Here is an 18868-nt window from a genome sequence, read left to right on the forward strand (position 1 = left end):
GGTGGGACGCAACACTGTCATTGTCTGCATCATTGTGGAAGTTACAAAAGTGACATTACATGCAAGTTATTCCTACAGAATTAATGTAATAAATACAATGCAAAATTTATGATGGCGGCTACAGACACAATTGGTGTTCTGCACCAGATTATAAGATGGTTCGGTGCAAGACAAAATGTCTGCCCTACCAGTGAATGAAAAATTTGCACTTCATAACACTGGAAGATGGTTTGATAAGAAAAATTATGGAAGGATAAATATATTTACCTCCAGTACTCTTCACTAGGACTGGTCCTCTTCAAGGTCTGGTTCACTAAGCTTGAAACGTTAAGTTCTGGCAAAGCTGAATGGTAGAGGCTGGATGCATTGGTTGCATTGAATGGAGAATTTAGAACACCAGCACAGTCTGGAGTGTTCCAGGGATTTCCACAGTACGTCCATGGTAGCACCCGCGTCATGGAGGTGAAGAAGTAGTAGAAAGCAATGCAGATGACCACATTATAGTAGATGCCGATGTATGTGGAAACCACCATCATCCCGTAACCGACTCCTGTTTTAGAAGAGAAAACAAAAAGGATGTAGAATGCGTTAAAAGTGCAAACTGTACCATTTCCCAGACATTGTATGGTAGAATCTTTGGGGCACATGACGTTTCCAACAGAGAGGTTTTCCCATCCTTATCAATGTTTAGGAACCTTTTATCAACACTCCCTCTTTGGGATATATATTCTCTTCCCTTACTGCTTTGAACAATTTCATTGACCAGCTTTTGCTCACATGATGCTTTCTTACGTGATTCCCAGTCACAGCTTTCATGAACATCTCTCTGGTATACATCAGAAGGATGAAAGCCTGAGATACCTCTAAAAGGATTCAGATTTGTAACCCATAGCTTGGACACCTCTGCAGTGGGCATTGATGCGGCTGGGTTGCACAGTTGATCAGGATCATTGTGTGGGGGAGGCTCTCTTCTTACACATAATTTTGTTAATTGAAACCACAAATTAAACTACTCAGAAAAGGGCTGTGCTGTTCCAGGGGATAGGAAAGTTAAGGAGAGAGAGGCGATTGATAAATGTAGACCCTACTTCATCCTACTTCGTCCCAAACACCCAGAAAATTGGCACACACACACACAACGCTGGGGGCAAGGCTAAGATTTCCTCTTTATGCCTCCTCAAGTCACCCTGTCTGAGAATTTCTTGAAAGATGAACAAACAGCCACCTTCTTGGAAGCCATCGGGTTTGCGGCTGAGTTTGTGATTAAGAAGATATTGATTCTCCGACTGTAGTTGGATGGCCCGAATTCCATCTTTGGGGCACTCTGGGGTCCAATTGAGTTCATATTAATGTCACCACTGTTATATCATTTTATGTGGTAATAGGAGGCACCCTGCATTATTTCAGCAGCGCTTCATAGTACTGTAATAGACTTTGACAATCCTAGTGTAAATTAACATGTCTAACAAAAAGGAAATCGAAATGGTATCTAGTCAAGTTAGAGGGCGTCCCTGCAAAGAACTTCGGGGTCTGGTTTGGAGAAGACCTTCGGTTTTCAGTGCAAATCAAGAAACTCACTGGAGTCTGCTTTGGCACTCTTTAATCATTAAGAAGGTTTCTCCCCATGCTTCCAAGGCCTGCCAAGGAGATGGTCGCCCGCACTCTCATCCTCTCCCGCATTGATTATGCCAGTGCCACCAACATTGGCATCCTTGGATATCTGTTAAAAAAAATTGCAGACCATACAGAATGCTGCAGCTAGACTTCTGTTTAACATCTCAGGAAGATCTAGCAAAAGACAGCATTTACGAGATCTGCATTGGCTTCCTGTGACCCACAGAGTGCAATTTAAGGCTCTCACTTTGGCCCACAGAGCCCTGCACGGTCTTGGACCAATGTATATCAGGAAGCGTTTTGCTTTCTATTTCCCTAGTTGATCTTTGCGCTCGGCCACCCAACAACGGATGGCAATCACCCGATTCCGCAGGATGCGGCTGGGGGTCAGTCCCTCTCCGTTAAAGTAGCTACAGCATGGAACTCCCTTCCTCTGGAATTACGCTCTATCCAGGACTTCAGACTTTTTAAAAAACAACTCAAAACCTTCCTTTTCAATCATCCGATTAAACTCTCAGATCCATTAGGTCATGGTAACGCTGTACGCCAGGACACTCTTGAGTATTTGAGCGCGGTATAAATCCATTATAACATAACATAACATTCAGAATCAAATTTCCTCTTGCTTGTCCTTTACCGTCCTCACTCCACGAATGAGGACCAGTTTAAGTTCCCCATCGATGTGGATGAACTTTTAGTTATTGTCAGTTTGGTCTCTGAAATGGTTCAATAAGATCCCTTCTGAACACAACAGGTGGTTCAACAACATGAAGAGAGCCCAACATTTTCTTGGGTACTTACCCATAGGGCACTCACTGGACACCTTAAATCCACTTGTTATCCTTTGTTCTACCACACTTTTTTTTTTTTTTTTACTTTGGCCTCAGTTTTGTTCTTGCTCCTTTTAGGACCTAGTACTGTGTCGATCAGCTGCACACCCAGATGCAGTTGTGTCAAAGGAGTTTCAATCTTTCTGTTCAAACCTTCCATCCTTTGTTTCCATGCCCTTAGGTCCATATCCTCTGCCGCCATTCCTACCACCCTCCCCAGTGATACTGAACTCCCCGCCCAATATACATCTAAGGCCACTGCTTTACACACTCTTTTTTCCCAGATCTCATGACTTTGATTTGGGGCTAAGGAACAGTCTAATTCACCTTGTGTGGTTCTCTCCCATAACACTGTTTTCTGGACCCCTCATTAACTTGGATATGAAAACAAAGGCTGGCACCCATGCTGATGCAGCCCAGCCCATCAGGCACTCTTATGCTACAACATGGCCTGGTGATGCCACACCTGTGGGCATAATTGTAATTAAAAATCCCTTTTAATGGTAAAGTCAGATTTTAAGTCACAATTCTGACAATTCCACTTTTAGAACGTCGGTATTTTCTTGTCCTATCCATTTGGTGCCTGTAGCATGTGTCGTGGGTCACATGACTGGGTGTAATTGGCAGTTGCCTTTGTATATGCCTTATTTATTTATTTACGAAACTTATAATTTGCGCAGCTATCCCAAGGGTTTCCAGGTGCAATGCGGGAGTAGGGAAGAGTTGAAGTGATCTGCATAGCCAGTCTAAAAAGCCAGGTTTTTAGACCCTTACAGAAAGCAAGAAGGGATATCAAATCTCTCAAGGCAGCTGGCAGGGAGTTCCACAATAGCGGCCCTAAGAAGGAAAAAGATCGGCCTTTCATACGAGCCAGCTGAGTTTTTGGCACAACGAACCGAGTCTGCACAGACGATCTCAAGGGGCGAGAGGGATGGTATAGGTGAACTAAGTCCAGGAGATATTTAGGTGCCAATCCCAATTTGACTCTGAACATATAGCAGAGTAATTTGAACTTGGTACGGTTCGGCACAGTCAGCCAATGTAGATCACGAAGAAGGCTGGAGACCAAGGTGTTTGTGCAGCTACATTCTGCACAAACTGCAGTCTATGGATAGTCGATTTATTGTCTCACAAGTACAGCACATTGCCATAATCCAGTCAAGAAACAAGGGCCTGGAACACTGTCCTCTGTGCTGAGAAAGGAATCAGCCACAGGATCTTTTTTAACCACTTAAGAACGGCAAAGACAGGTAGACGTCACCTTTGCCACGTGTTTTTTCATGGATAGTGACTCATCCACAATGAAACCCAGATTTTTAACACTACTAGACAGGGTAGGATGAGCTCCCAATTCGGCAGGCCAGTGATGTGGTCCCCAGAGATCAGATCTTTTGCCTAGAAGAACAAGTTACTTACCTTCGGTAACGATATATCTGTAAGAAACAGTAGTTAGTATAAGATTCCTTACCTTAGAATATCCCCAGGCGTCAGTCTGGATCCGGAAACTTTTGCGTAGCAGTACCCCTGCGCGTCGGTAGGCGTCGTCTGCAGGCGTCCCCTGCGGCTCCGCGTCGTCGGCGTCGTGCGCCGTGATGACGTCGCTGGAGTATATAGACGCCGCCTCCGCGCGCTGACGTCAGTTCTTTGCACACAGCTTTTCCGCGCCAGAACACGCAGAGCCATGTGAGAACTAACACTGGTGCCATTTGAAACTAGGGCCCTGAAAGGGATGACCTTAACCCTAGGTATCAGTTCGCAGAACGGGGAGGACGGGTGGGGCGGTAAGGAATCTAATACTAACTACTGTTTCTTACAGATATATCGTTACCGAAGGTAAGTAACTTGTTCATCTGAAAGAAACAGGTTAGTATTAGATTCCTTACCTTAGAATAGATACCCCAGCAATACCAACCCCGGTGGTGGGTCTGCGAACCAATACAAACCTACACCAGAAAGTCCTGGAGGACCGAACGGCCAAAGAAGCCATCCCTCCGGACTTGACTGTCCAGGCAGTAGTGCCTCGCAAAGGTGTGCAGCGAGGCCCACGTAGCCGCCTGGCAAATGTCCTGCAAAGGGACTCCCCGGCCCAGGGCAGTAGTAGCCGCCGTGGCCCGAGTGGAATGGGCCCTCAGCCCAACAGGAGGCTCCTTCCGAGCCAAAGAGTAGCATGCCTTGATGCAGAGGACGACCCACCGAGAGATGGTCCGTTTCTGTACCGCCCTTCCCTTCTTCTCACCCACGTAGCCAACAAACAGTTGGTCATCCACCCGGAACTGGCGTGTGCGATCCAGGTAAAATGAAAGCGCACGTTTTGGGTCCAGACGATGGAGCCGCTCTTCATCCTTTGAAGGATGCGGAGGCGGGAAGAAGGAGGGCAAGGTGATGGACTGCCCAATGTGAAAAGCAGAGACTACCTTGGGCAGGAAAGAAGGTCTAGTCCGAAGAACCACCTTATCAGGATGAACAGACAAGAAAGGAGGTTGAATAGAAAGAGCCTGGAGCTGACTCACTCTCCTGGCAGAGGTGATGGCTACCAGGAAGGCCGTCTTTAAAGTGAGAAGACGGAGAGGACAGGAATGAAGGGGCTCAAAAGGAGCGCACATCAGGAAAGTCAGAACCAGGTTCAAGTCCCACTGAGGCATCACGAACGGAGTTGGAGGATACATGTGCGTGATGCCCTTCAAGAATCTTAACACAATAGGGGACTTGAATAAAGATGGCTGATCAGGGAGCCTCAAGAAGGCGGAAAGGGCAGAAAGATAGCCCTTGATAGTGCCCAGAGCAGAGCCCTGCTGGGCAAGGGAAAGGAGGAAGAGGAGAACCTCGGACAGAGGGGCAGAAAGGGGATCCACAGCCTTTGCTGTGCACCATGCCACAAATCTGTTCCACCGGCAGGCGTATACCGACTTTGTGGAGGGACGCCTGGCTGCCAGAATGACATCACAGACTTCAGGAGGCAAGTCAAATGGCCTCAACTGTCGCCGCTCAATCTCCACGCATGGAGGTGGAGACTGGACAGGTTCGGGTGGAGGACCGTCCCCTGCTGCTGCGACAGAAGGTCCTCCTGAAGGGGCAGGCGGATCGAGGGACCGACTGTCATGCTGAGTAGCTCGGGATACCAGTATCTTCGAGCCCAGTCCGGAGCCACAAGGATAACTTGGGCCCGGTCGCGCCTGATCTTCTTCAGCACTCTGGGCAGAAGTGGTATAGGCGGAAAGGCGTACAACAGACCGCAACTCCACTCGCGCCGAAAGGCGTCGCCGAGCGAGTGCCGTCTTGGAAACTCCAACGCGCAGAACTGATGACATTGCGCGTTCTCTTCTGTGGCGAATAGATCTAACCAAGGCTCTCCCCATTGCTGAAAGAGGCCTCTCGCCACGTCCGAGTTCAGACGCCATTCGTGATCCACCGAGCACCGACGGCTGAGTTCGTCCGCCCTGGCGTTCAGAGAACCTGCCAGGTGTTGAACCGTCAGAGTCACGCCCCGACGTTCCAGCCATTGCCAGAGACGCAGAGCCTCCTGGCAAAGGGTCCACGACCCCACACCGCCCTGTTTGTTGCAGTACCACATGGCGGTGGTGTTGTCCGTGAACACCTGCACTACACTCCCGTTGACAAAGGGGAGGAATGCCTTCAGTGCTAGGCGAATCGCCCGTAGCTCCAACAGGTTGATATGGAGCCGGGACTCCGCCGGAGACCAGATGCCTCTGATCTCCGCCTCTCCCAAGTGGCCACCCCAGCCCTGGAGGGACGCGTCCGTCACAACCACGTGCTCCGGTTGGGGAAGGGAGAGGGATCTGCCTCTGACCCAATCGCGGTCCGTAAGCCACCACTGCAACTGTCTCGCAGTGCCCTCCGAGATCAGGACATGGTCGGATAGGTTGCCCTGATGCTGGGCACACTGAAACTTCAGGTCCCACTGCAGAGCCCGCATCCGCCACCTGGCGTGATGCACCAGTAGGATGCAGGAGGCCATCAGCCCCAGAAGCCGCAGCGTCAACCTGACCGAAACCCGGGATAACGGCTGAAAGATGGGAATCAGAGCCTGAATATCCCGGACCCGCCGTTCCGGGGGATAAACCCGAAACTGCGCCGAGTCGAGAACCGCTCCGATGAAAAGGAGCTTTTGAGAGGGACACAGGTGTGATTTCGGCACATTGATGGAAAACCCCAGCTCGTGCAGGAGGTCTGCCGTCATCTGAAGGTGGTGGACGACTGTCTGGGGCGAGCCCGCCTTCAACAACCAGTCGTCGAGGTAGGGGAAGACTGAAACCCCTAACCGGCGCAGATGAGCTGCGACCACCGCCATCACTTTCGTGAACACCCGTGGGGCGCTGGTAAGGCCGAATGGGAGCACGATAAACTGAAAGTGCTCGTGGCCTACCGTGAACCGCAGGTAACGCCGGTGGGCCGGCAGGACGGGGATGTGAAAATACGCATCCTGCAAGTCCAACGCTACCATCCAGTCTTGTGGGTCTAGAGCAGCCAAGACCTGAGCCAAAGTCAACATCTTGAACTTCTCCTTCCGGAGGAAGCCGTTGACGTTCCGCAGGTCCAAGATAGGACGCAGGCCTCCCTTGTCCTTCTTGGGTACCAGAAAGTAGTGGGAGTAGCAACCACACCCTACTTCCGGCCCAGGAACGCGCTCGATGGCCCCCTTGGCCAAGAGGGCCGTAACTTCCTCCTGCAGAAGTGTCAAGTGGTCCCCCGACACACGGTGGTTCTGCGGTGGCATGGCTGGAGGAGTGGACTCGAAGGGGAGGGCATAGCCCCTTCGAACGAGCTGCAGCACCCACCTGTCCGATGTTATCGCGCGCCAGCGGGAGTGGTGATGGCGAACCCTGCCACCCACTGGCGTCACGTGAGCCCGAAAGCTCGGACTAGGAAGGCTTGGATGCAGCAGCGGAGGGAGGCGTGGACTGACCACGCCGCTGGCCTCTACCGCCACCACGCGGAAACCAAGGCCGCCACCGCGCTGGGGAGCGTTCTGCGGCGCGTGGCTGGCAGCACGTGTGGGACCGCCCCTCCCTTGGCCACGAAAGGGGCGAAACGAACCCGTCTGCTGGCGCTGGGTCGAAAGACCCAAGGACTTGGCCGTGACCCTGGAGTCCTTGAAGCGCTCCAGCGCGTGGTCCGCTTTGTCACCAAACAGGCGACTGCCATCAAATGGCATGTCCATGAGTGTATTTTGGACGTCTGGCGAAAAGTTGGCAGATCTCAGCCAAGCATGGCGACGAATCGCCACCGTCGTGGACATGGCCCGTCCCAGTGAGTCGGTCGTGTCCAGACCACAACGGATCGAGTACCGCGCCGCATCCCGGCCTTCAACCAAGGCCCGGGTGAGCTTGTCCCGCACTTCCTGGGGGCATTGCGGCAAACACACTTCGACCGTATCCCACAGGGAGTGGGTGTAGCGGCCCAAGAGGCACGCGGTATTACAAGACCGCAGTCCAGCGCTCAAAGAGGAAAAGACCTTTTTACCAAACTGGTCATACCGCTTCGATTCCCGATCGGGCGGAGCCGACGGAAATGCGGACTGCGAAGTGGAGGCCTGGATCACCAGACTCTCCGGGGAGGGATGGGTGGATAAAAAGGCAGGGTCGTCCGAGCACGGACGGTGACGCCTTGCAACATTCCGGTCAACCGGTGCACCGGAAGCGGGCCTGGACCAGGTGCCCAAAAGGACATCCGTCAGGGCCTCATTAAACGGCAGCAGAGGCTCCTGGGGGCATGACTGCGGTTTAAACACTTCGGTCAGAATGTTCGGTTTGACCTTCGCGACGGGGAGCTCAAGGTGCAAGGCCTTGGCAGCCCTCATCAGGACCACCGAATAGGCAGCACCTGCCTCAGACGCCACAGGGGACGGGGAGACAAACCCAGGGTTGGGCGACTCGTCCAGGCCACTGGCATCACCCAGATCACCTACCCAGTCCACATCATACTGGCAGGCACGGGATAAAGGGTCCTCAGACCCCTCCCAACCCTCCCCATACTCATCCTCATCATACCCATATTCTGGGTCGACGATATAGACATCGGGGTCAACGGGCCCCATCGGCGTCGGATCCGGCGTCGGCCGACGCCGGTCCGACTCCGTGTCCGGAGTCGGGGAGGGAATGGGGGTGGCGCCGCGCGGCGTCGGTGCCGGGGACCCGACGCCGGCCGGAGCCGACGGCGGAGTCGCTGCACCACGCGGAGGCGGTACCACGGGTTGGCCCAAAGGAACCGACGCCGGAGAGGCCGGGAGACCAGCCGGCGACGAACCTGAGGGACCCAGCGGCGCCGGGGCCACCGGCGGCGTCGGGGCAGAAGCACCCGAACCGCTCGGGCCCCCAGACGGGACCGACGGCCCCGCAGGCGCCGTAGGCCCCGCCGGAGGAGACCTCGCCCTCATAGCAATGAGGAAGGCCTCGATCTCCTCACGCGACGCGCCTTCCCCAGGGACCGACGGGTATGGGGTAGACGGCGTCGGTGACCCACGCGGGCCCGCGGGGGTGGGGCCACCCGAGCCCCCGGCCGCATCACGTGGGCGTCGGGGGGAGTCGGGGGTGCGATGGCGACGCCCCGACTTCTTGTGCTTACCTGACGAACCGGAGGAATGGTGGCGACTCCCGGAGCGCCCATGGCGGCTCCGCGATCGTTCCCTCGACCGCTCCCTCGACCTCCGACCGGACCGGGACCGCTCTCGACGCGGGGCCGACACTCGGAGCTCGAGAAGCTTGCGGGACCGCTCCCGCCTAGCTTTTCCAGTCAAGGCCCGACAGTCGACGCAGGACTCCACGTCGTGGTCCGCGCCCAGACACCGGAGGCAGAGTCGATGGTGGTCGGTGACCGACATCATGCGGTCGCACTCGTCGCAACTCTTAAACCCAGGCATCCTACCGGCACCGTAGAAAGATTAAGTTTTACAAACACTTGGTCAAAAGACCGGAGTACTGCTCTTCGGATCTGCGCTAACTGGCGCGGAAAAACGAAGAACTGACGTCAGCGCGCGGAGGCGGCGTCTATATACTCCAGCGACGTCATCACGGCGCACGACGCCGACGACGCGGAGCCGCAGGGGACACCTGCAGACGACGCCTACCGACGCGCAGGGGTACTGCTACGCAAAAGTTTCCGGATCCAGACTGACGCCTGGGGATATTCTAAGGTAAGGAATCTAATACTAACCTGTTTCTTTCAGATTCATACCTTCGGTTTTGTCCTTGTTGAGCTTGAGCAAATTATTCTGCATCCAGAGAGAGATCTTGCTCAAGCCCAAATTGAGGTCAGAGGGTTTGTGTCCCTGCATTGGTGAAATGGAGAAAATTATCTGGGTATCGTCAACGTAGGAGAACAGGGACAACTCAGCATTTTCGACCAGCTCAGCTAGAGGTCGAATATATATGTTAAATAGCAGGGGTATCAGCACCAAGGCCTGTGGGGCTCCGCAGGGAAAGGTGTGGGAGTTTGACTTGGCAGATGAAGAGGAAACCTGGAAGGAAGAAGAAACCTGGAAGGTTCGGTCCTTAAGGAAGGAGCGAAACCATTCCATGGCCATTCCATCTGGACCCCATGTCTGTAGTTCACCCAGAGGGATATGGTGAGACACTATCAAAGGCAGCGCTTAAATCAAACAGGATAATTGCTGCAGTTTCTCCCTCATCCATGCGATGCCTTAGCATCTCTGTGACCCCCCAGAAGGGTAGATTCAGGAGAGAAACCTGCTCTAAATCTGGACTGGGAGGGATGCAGAAAATTCTGGGTTTCCACAAAGGATAACAGTTGACCATTGATGTGTTTCTCCAGAATTTTCAAGAGAATGGGAAGCAGAGAGATGGGGCGGAAGTTGGTGGGTTAGAAGGGTCCAGGTTTGTTTTCCGGAGGAGAAGGACCATTGCATGTTTCCATCTCTGGGGGACTATCCCTTCCTTAAAGAGAGGCATTAAGAAGATCCATTAACATGGATAGTATGGAAGGATCCACCTGGCACATCAAGTGAGGAGGGAGGGGGTCATGGGGAGAAGCAGATTTAGTGGCATGAAGAATGCGGTTGAAGAATGCGGTTGAAGGATACAGAATTTAGAGGGAGCCAGGTATCAAATTTAGGTGAAGGGCTGGATTCGTGTAAGAAGTGGAAGAGAAACATAGCAACATATTGCTCCCACCTAGAAGGACCAACATAAATAGCGGCTTCCCCCGGGCGGGAGCAATGCTGCACCATCCAGGGAGCAGGCTACGGCCCGGGGGCCCTGGGGTTCGGCCCCCAATGTGTGCTTGGTGGGCACCCATCTATTTAAAATGGAGGCCCAGGAATATGGGGTCCCCAGGGCCAAAATAGACTCGGGGAGAAGGGGGCCACATGGCCCAATTCCCATCTAAACAAAATGAAACACAGCACCATGGGATGGGTTAATTGGGGCCTAATAAGGCTTGAGGAGGGGCGTGCAGCCCCCCTCCCATTAAAAAAAAAAAGCACAGCCCCGGGGATGGGTTCCTTGGGGCCTAATGAGGCTCATGAAGGGGGGGCACCACCCCTTTCCCTTTTTTTTATATTTTGCCCGGGGGGTGGGGGTGGTGTCCCTGGGGATTAATACGTCTCAGGGAGGGGGGCTGTACCGCTCTCTTCCCCTTTTAATTATATTTGGGCCCAGGAGATGGGGTCTTCAGGGCCTAATAAGGCTCAGGAAGACGGACACGCAGCCCTTCCACTTTTAAAATTAGGTACAGCCCCTGGGGATGGGTCTCTATGGCCTATAAAGGCTAGAGGAGGGTTATCCCCATCCCCTTTTATTTACATTTCGGCCCCAGGGGATGGTGTGCCTGGGGCCTAATAAGACTCGAGGACTGGGGTGGGGGGTGCATTCCCCTTCCCCTTCCCGTGAGATGGGATCCCCAGGGCCTGGAACAGGCTTGGGGAAGGGGACCATGTAGCCCCCTCCACTTTTAAACAAAACACGGCCCGGTCGGATGGGGTCCCCTGGGGCACATGAAGGCTTGGGCGGCTCCCTTACCATTTTGTAATTGGTTTGGCCTCTGGCCTAACAAGGCTCCGGGAGGGGGCCGCATGCCCTCCTCCCTTTATATTTTGGTTGCAGGGGATGGCGTCACCAGGGCCCAACACGATTGGGGAGGGGACTACACACCCTCCTCCTCTGTTTAGTTGTACTTGGCCGAGAGAGATTCAACATTCCGTCCATCACCCTGCGTGTTTTGTGAGAGGGATAGGGTCCCTGGGGCCTTTTAAGGGTTGGAGGATGGATGCCAGACATGGCTCCCCTCCCAGTTTTTATGGGAACTTGCCCTGGAGGATGGGGTTCCCGAGGCCAATCAAGGGTTGGGGAGGGGGCTGCATGCCCCTCTTCCTTAATATATATGTTTTGGCCCCAGGGGACAGGGTCCCTGGGCAGGAAGGCCAACCCTACGCTGCGCATGCCAAAGGCTGGGGGTTTGACTACAGGGTCTGGTGGCAGGCCTAGGCCTACGGACAACTCCCTGCTAGCCATGGGCGAAGGCTGTGTGCAATATGGGGTTGGCTGCCTGCAGGGAGTTGGAAGCAGGGACTGGCTAATTTAAGACGTCATTAGTGATGTCATTAATGAGGTCATAGAATATGTCATACGTGAGGTCATACGTGAGGTCATAAGGAGTGCATGACTGGGGCACAAGTTATAGTTAGCGTTGCTAACCATAACTTGTGAATTTCTCATTTTTTTCTTCTCCAAAACTTTAATGTTGTCACTGACATATTCACCTATCTATAATGTTACTTTAACCTATTCTTTTTTCATTGAAGGGAATATATATATATATATATATATATATATATATATATAAATATATACACACACACACACACACACACACACAATTAAATATATATTATAAAAAATATTACTACTGTGCAAAGGTCAAATTCCAGTCTACTACAGTACAGCAGAACTGCAATTAACAAATACGTTCCTGCAGTCTGTGGTCAGCCTTCTACGGTTGCTAGGGCAAGCCCAGAAGTGCCTCCCACCTTCTCTAGGGGAAGAGGACAGTAAGTAGCGAGGCGTTAGTTGGTGCATGTGGATGCACCAATCATAGGCCTTCCTAGAATCTCATGGTATGAATAATGTGGTACGTGTTAAATCATAGGGTCATCCACGGTTCTCAGAGGTTTTCAGTAGCTAAGAACAAGTCTTGGCTAAGAGGACTTGCCTTACCGGTATATAGCAGATCTAAAAAAGACTTAAAGAATCCTGAATTGGGAACCACATTCTGTGGGTTTACTTATGAGGGAGGAGATGTGGTCTAAAGACTAAACCGGGGTAGCAAAATTAAATGACCAGAGTTCTAATTCAAAGTTCAATGATTTACCACATTGACTGATGCTATGCAAATCACTTTATCGCCATAGGTCTCAATTTCCTTTTCAGCCAAAAAAGGGCGGTTCAGTAAAAAGGACTATGTAAAACTCAGACATATACATATGGCAGCTGTACAACATGCCTAAAAAAACACTGATAAAGCCCATAGATCTCGCGTAGGTTTGAGCACCTGGCTTTGCCAATGCTTGTTATTATGGTACCTATGCTGCGTTCTACTCTGCCTATCTTGAGTGTTGCGTCAGTACTGTGTTCTACTGTAGCCATTTTCAGTATGGTATCTTTACTGTGCTTTAATATAACAATTATCAGTACAGTATCTGCTTTCTGCACAACTTCTGCTGGTTTCTGCATGGTATCTACACTATAGTTCATTAATGTTGTCGCTGTGCTCTCATGCAGCTATTTTCAGTACTGTATCTGTACCACATGTATTTTAATTACTGCATCTACATCGTTCTCTAGCGTACATATTTTCAGTGCTGTGTATCTATTATATGTTTTATTTACTATAGCCCCTCCGTGCCCTATGGTACCTATGTCCAGTACTGCTGCTATACTGCAATGAATAGGATTGTCTTCCTGTTTCTGCACTATGCTCTGATGTGTCCAGCCCATCTCCAGTGCCGTCTGTGCCCTGACCACTGCCAGCACTGGTTCATGCACTCTTGCTGTTTCCTCCTCGCTGGCTCTGAGGTCTTCAAAATGCAGTGAAGGCCCTCTCAGCCCTACAGACTCATCCCCCCTTGTATGGAGCTGATGATAGCTGAACAGACATGATGCAGCATGACAGCAAGCTTCAAGCACACTCTTCCATTGAACAGCACCAGCCATTCCTCTGTCAGGGTTCATGCTGCGATGTGCCCGTGGCTAGAGGAGCATCAGGGTATCAGGGTATCAGGATGAGTAACTCAAGATGTCTACTGAGCTGAGCAACTAGGGGTGAGCCGGATAGCTCCAAAATAACCCACACTGCTGCAATGAACAGAGAGAACCAATGAAGGGGTACAACTGAAAAGCGTAAAGCCAGCCACGAATAACCAGAACAGCCATAAAAAGAAATTCCAGTTTAACTAGTGGTTCTAAAGCGTAAACTTCTGCACCTGCGGTGAACTGTGTACGATTGACATGTGGTTCCAGCAAGGGAAGGAGGTTGAGGAGGGACAGAGATTTTAGCAATGCCCAGGAGGTTCAGAAATGACAAGCGCAATGAGAAGAGACTCAGCAATCCTTTGTGATTTGAGTGATAAACAAGCATTGGCCAAGCCAATAGTTCTCACCAATGCAAGAGCTATTGGCCAAGCCAATGTGTTTTAGTCAAGTTATACGCTAGTGCAGATTATGTTCAGCATGAACAAAAGTTAGTGGCATAAAGGAAAGTGGCGTAGAGTAGACTGTCGTGGATTGTCAGAGTGGCATAGAGGGAAGTGGAGTGTCATGGAGTGAAGAGGAGTGGCAAAGAGTGTTGTGGAGTGGCAAAGAGTGTTGTGGAGTGTCGTGGAGGAAGCAGAGTGTCAGAGTGGAAGGGCATGGAGTGGAGTAGAGTAGAGTGTCAGACAGTAGCGGCTGGTGCTGTGGAAGAGTGGCGGGTGGGGGAGGAGGGAGGATATATATATATAGATATATATATATATATATATATTCATATATATATATATATATATATATATATTTCAACACGAACAAACGGCGCAGCACTCCAGAGTAGATTACTTAATGGATTTTATTGTTCCACAGCTCCACTTAATCACGGTTAGTGAGTCCCTTTTCTCTTTCACTTTAAATACCCATCTCTGCTGTAATGTAGCATTATGGGATTTGTAGTGTGAAATTAACAATACAACTTTATGCATATTTACAAAAGGACATTATGGTGTGCAGGGGATATTCTTTGTTGATAAACATTAGTTTCATGTATCACAAATTTAAATGATTTACATTGCATCAGTTTTAGTGACCCTAATTTTATACCAATCATGTATTTGATTTATTTAAACGCATTCATCTGGTGTATTGTCTTAAGTGAATTTCTATTTCCTGGGTGTAGTACCCAATTATTGCACATTAGTACCAGTTCCTTGTATATTTGGAGTCCTGGGTTTAGTACCCTCATGTTATGGTTTCTGAACTGCCGTTCATTGTATTGCTGTCTGTTTGTTCGGTTCATCCAAGGTGTACATAAAGTTCCACATCGAAATTGATTCCTCTGGGGAACTTGGTTCTAAGGCGCACAATGTACTTGGATTCAATTTGACGCAATTTCTTGATTCGGTCACCTCCTCTTTCTCCTGGAGGGATCATGTGTATTCCATAATATGACATTGCTTTCCAGTTCCCCTTTTGGCATTGTGAAAGATGTTTTGCAGTTGCATATGCCATATTTCCATTTTTTACAGCACGGATATGTTCCAGCACCCGTTTCTTAACCATGCATGTTGTGCTGCCTATATATTTCATACCACAGTTACATTCTATTGCGTATACCACAAATTGTGATGTACAGGAGATGTTTTGTTCGATGGTAATAATATTGCCATTGGGTTCTTCTATAGTTTTCATATTTCGACCAATTTTGCACGCTTTACAAGCGTTACACTTTGTGAATCCCTTTTGTTGATTTGCTAGCCAGTTTGTTGGTGGTTTTTCTTGAAAATGGCTCTGGACTAGTATGTCTTTTAACGATCTGGCCTTTCTGTATGTTACATTTGAACATGAACCAAGCAATTGGCCAATATCTGGATCCCCAGCGATCAAATGCCAATATTTCTGAATTTTGTTGGTTATCATATAGCTCTCTTTACTGTACGTTGTGATAAATCTAGGAGCCGATTGTTCCTGTGATTTATTATCTTTCGCTTTGGGGAATAATGTCTCTTCCCACGTTTTCATGTCCGCTCGTTTCTTGCATTTTTCAGTGTTGTTTCATGATAGCCTCTTTTCTTTAATCTTGCTATTGTTTCATCTATTTTTGCCTCTGCATCCTCCTTTTTTGAACAGTTCCGTTTCATTCTTATCATTTCTCCATATGGCATGCTTTTCAAGAGGGCCTTAGGGTGGAAACTGGTGCCATGTAATATGCTATTAGTGGCAGTTATTTTCCGGAACAGTGTTGACTGAATTTGGTCATTGTCTATATAGATCTTGGTGTCCAGAAATTCTATTTCCTCTTTGTTCTTACTGCATGTGAAAGACAGGCCTATGTTGTTATCGTTTAATTTCAGAAAGTATCTATCGAATTCCTGTTCTGTTCCATTCCATATTAGGAATAGGTCGTCTATGAATCTGACCCATAGCACTATTTTATCAGTTTCTTCCTGGTTGTCACTGCTCCACGCTATTTCTCTCTCCCACCATCCCATTGTCACATTCGCAAAATTCGGAGAAAAAGAGATGTCCATGGCTGTGCCACAGCATTGTCTTTATAGCTGCTTATTGAATGTAAATACATTGTTGGATAAACAGATTTCTATCATTCTGATGAGCATCTCCGAATGTTTCAGTTCTGTGATACTCCGTTCTTTGAGGAAGAATTTACAGGCTTCTAGGCCTATTTCATGTCTTATAGACGTGTAGAGTGACACCGCGTCTATTGTAAGAGTACAGTGGAGAAGTGTGGCTCACTGGTTAGAGGAGGCAGACCCTGAAGCAGAGGTCAGACCCGGGACCAGGGTTCAATTCCCGACGCGGCAGGGTCTTGAGCCCAAATATCCACGGACTCGATAATTCTCGTTTCGGTGCCTACTTGAATCACGGGTTCACACTCTGCAGCTCTGGGCATTAGCCTGCTTAATCTCCACTACAGCCCTCCCGCGGCGGGATGCCTGGCTTTCACCTTGGGGAAGCCAGGACGGGTTCCCAAGGCAAGCGCCGAGATGCCTACGGGTAATCGAGCGCTATATAAGAATGCATAATAATAATAATAATAATAATAATTGTAATCAATAAATATTCTTTGTTCCATGTGATGCTAGACAGTGTTCGCAGAAAATCTCCTGTGTCCTTTATATATGATGTCATGCTCATTGCTATTGGCGCCAGATATTGATCTACATACGTCGATATGTTTTCGTATATTGAATCACATGAGGAGACGATCGGCCTCCCTGGCGGATTTACCATTGTTTTGTGTATTTTCGGCACAAAATAGATTGTAGGTATCGTTGGGAGGTCCAAAGTTAGATATTTTACTTCGTTGTCACTTAGCAGATTTTGTTCTTGCCATTGTTTTAAGTGATGATTTAATTCCAATACCATTTTGTTTATTGGATTATGATTCAGCTTTTCATAATTCTTTGCATCATTTAATTGTCGCATGGCTTCCTTTTTATAATCTGCTGTGTTCAAAAGGACGATATTGCCCCCTTTGTCAGCGGGTTTTATCATCACTTGGTTGTTCTCCATAAGTGACTTCATTGCATTTCTTTCCTTAGTTGTTAGGTTTTCTCTTTTGTCCAAGTTCCGTTTTTTTGGTATTTTCTCCAGTTCTTCAATTATTGCATCTGAAAACAGATCGAATCTGTTGCCTGGTGAGAGGATTGGGCAATATCTTGATTTTTTCTTTAGTCCGCTCTCCACTCTGTTGGTTGTTCCAATGTCCAGTGTTTCCAGGATCTGAGTTCCTGTCATGTCTTCTTACAGATTATAGAATAAATCAAACATGTTTTTCAAGTCAGTTGCTTGGTCTATTATAAGTGTTGGTTTATTTGCCATTTCAGCTGTTGTGGTTGTGTAGCTTCTGTTGGGACATTTCCCCTTTTAGTTGCATGAACCTTAGCCAGCTTTAATTTCCTGACATATTTGTAAAAGTCAATTCTGACATCCGTGTAGTTGTAATGGTTTTCCGGACAGAAGGAGAGCCCTTTGTTCAATAGTGAGATTTCGTCTTCTGTGAGTACATGTTTGGAGAGATTTACTATGAGGTTGGTATCTATTGTTTGTGGCTGCGCAGGGCATACCGTTTTTTTTCCGCTTGGCCCTTCTTGTTTTTCTGGTGCTGGTGAGGCACCTGTTGGACCTCTTCCTTGTCCCCTGTTCATTGTTCTGCCGCGGCCTCCTCCTCTTGATAGTGATTTGTCTAAATTCATTAGACGCAACTCCTCTAAAAAAGACATTTTGCTTGTGCCACTTGCTCCTGTGAGTTCTCCTTCACTCAAATCAGATTCACTTGTGCTATCAACCATTGTCTTTGTTTATTGTAGTGGATAGTTTTTCTTTAGGGTTTCAAATCTCTTGGCAAATGATAGTATCCTTCGTTCTGAATAATCTTTTTCGTCCCTTCGGAACTTTCTTTGTTTTCTTTCTTCAATTTCTTTTTCATATTTCTCTAGTCTGGAATCCATTTCCTTCCGCAGTTTGGAGATTTCATCTTGGCTCATCAAGGTTTTCATTTTATCGTCCATTTCTGACAGTTTCTTCGTGAGCTCCCCAACATCTATTTTAGCGTGTATAATTAGTATACTCATCATATTCATAGAGCACTGTAGGTTATTTTCCACCCATTCGTTGATTAGCTCCACTTTTGTGTCTGGGTGTGTGGGCATCGTAAAATCCGCAAGCCTCTGGGTATACGTTTCACAGCAATGTAATTTTCCAGTGCAATGATCTCCCAACTTTTGTTGACTTCCTTTTTGTACAGTTTTTCCATTTGATTAAATTCTTGTTTTAACGTGGGATTATCTGTGTTAATCACTGGTTCCGCTCTGTTTCCGCAGTTTCATTACTTTTAAACATGACTGCTGCTTTGTTTATGCATTTAGCCACTCGTTCTTCCATGTTTGTAATCTTTGGTTTTATTCAGGGTATTGTTAATCGCCCTTAGTCCCTTGCACTCCTTCACTTTTGGTTCTGTGATTGGGAGTTTACCAGTGCTCCCTTGAAAAGTCCCAGTTCACCTACTCTCGCCGGTCTGCTTCTGTAGCGGTTTGTATTAGTAATACAGTTCCGTGTTTCTCCAGTCAGACCTTTGCCGCTTCGGCCACAATCACTCAATGCTGCAGCTTAGTGCCACTCACCTTCCCAGGGAGGCTCCTGTTTTCACGGCATCCTCCGGCTCCGCTCCGCAGCGCTCCACCTCAG

The 18868-nt window shown here is 49.0% G+C and overlaps 1 protein-coding gene across 2 annotated transcripts in view; it reads right to left on the bottom strand.

Annotated features, from left to right (window-relative positions):
* SLC6A9 (solute carrier family 6 member 9) overlaps positions 1-18868 on the bottom strand; it is a 672432-nt gene that overhangs the window by 135783 nt on the left and 517781 nt on the right. For both annotated transcript variants that reach the window (XM_078671718.1, XM_078671719.1), the window contains one exon: positions 268-550. In XM_078671718.1, coding sequence (XP_078527844.1) covers positions 268-550 — 283 coding nt within the window. The remainder of the gene's footprint in view (positions 1-267; positions 551-18868) is intronic.

Source organism: Lissotriton helveticus, chromosome 1_2 (genome assembly GCF_964261635.1).
Source record: "Lissotriton helveticus chromosome 1_2, aLisHel1.1, whole genome shotgun sequence".
NCBI classification, from domain to species: Eukaryota; Metazoa; Chordata; class Amphibia; order Caudata; family Salamandridae; genus Lissotriton; species Lissotriton helveticus.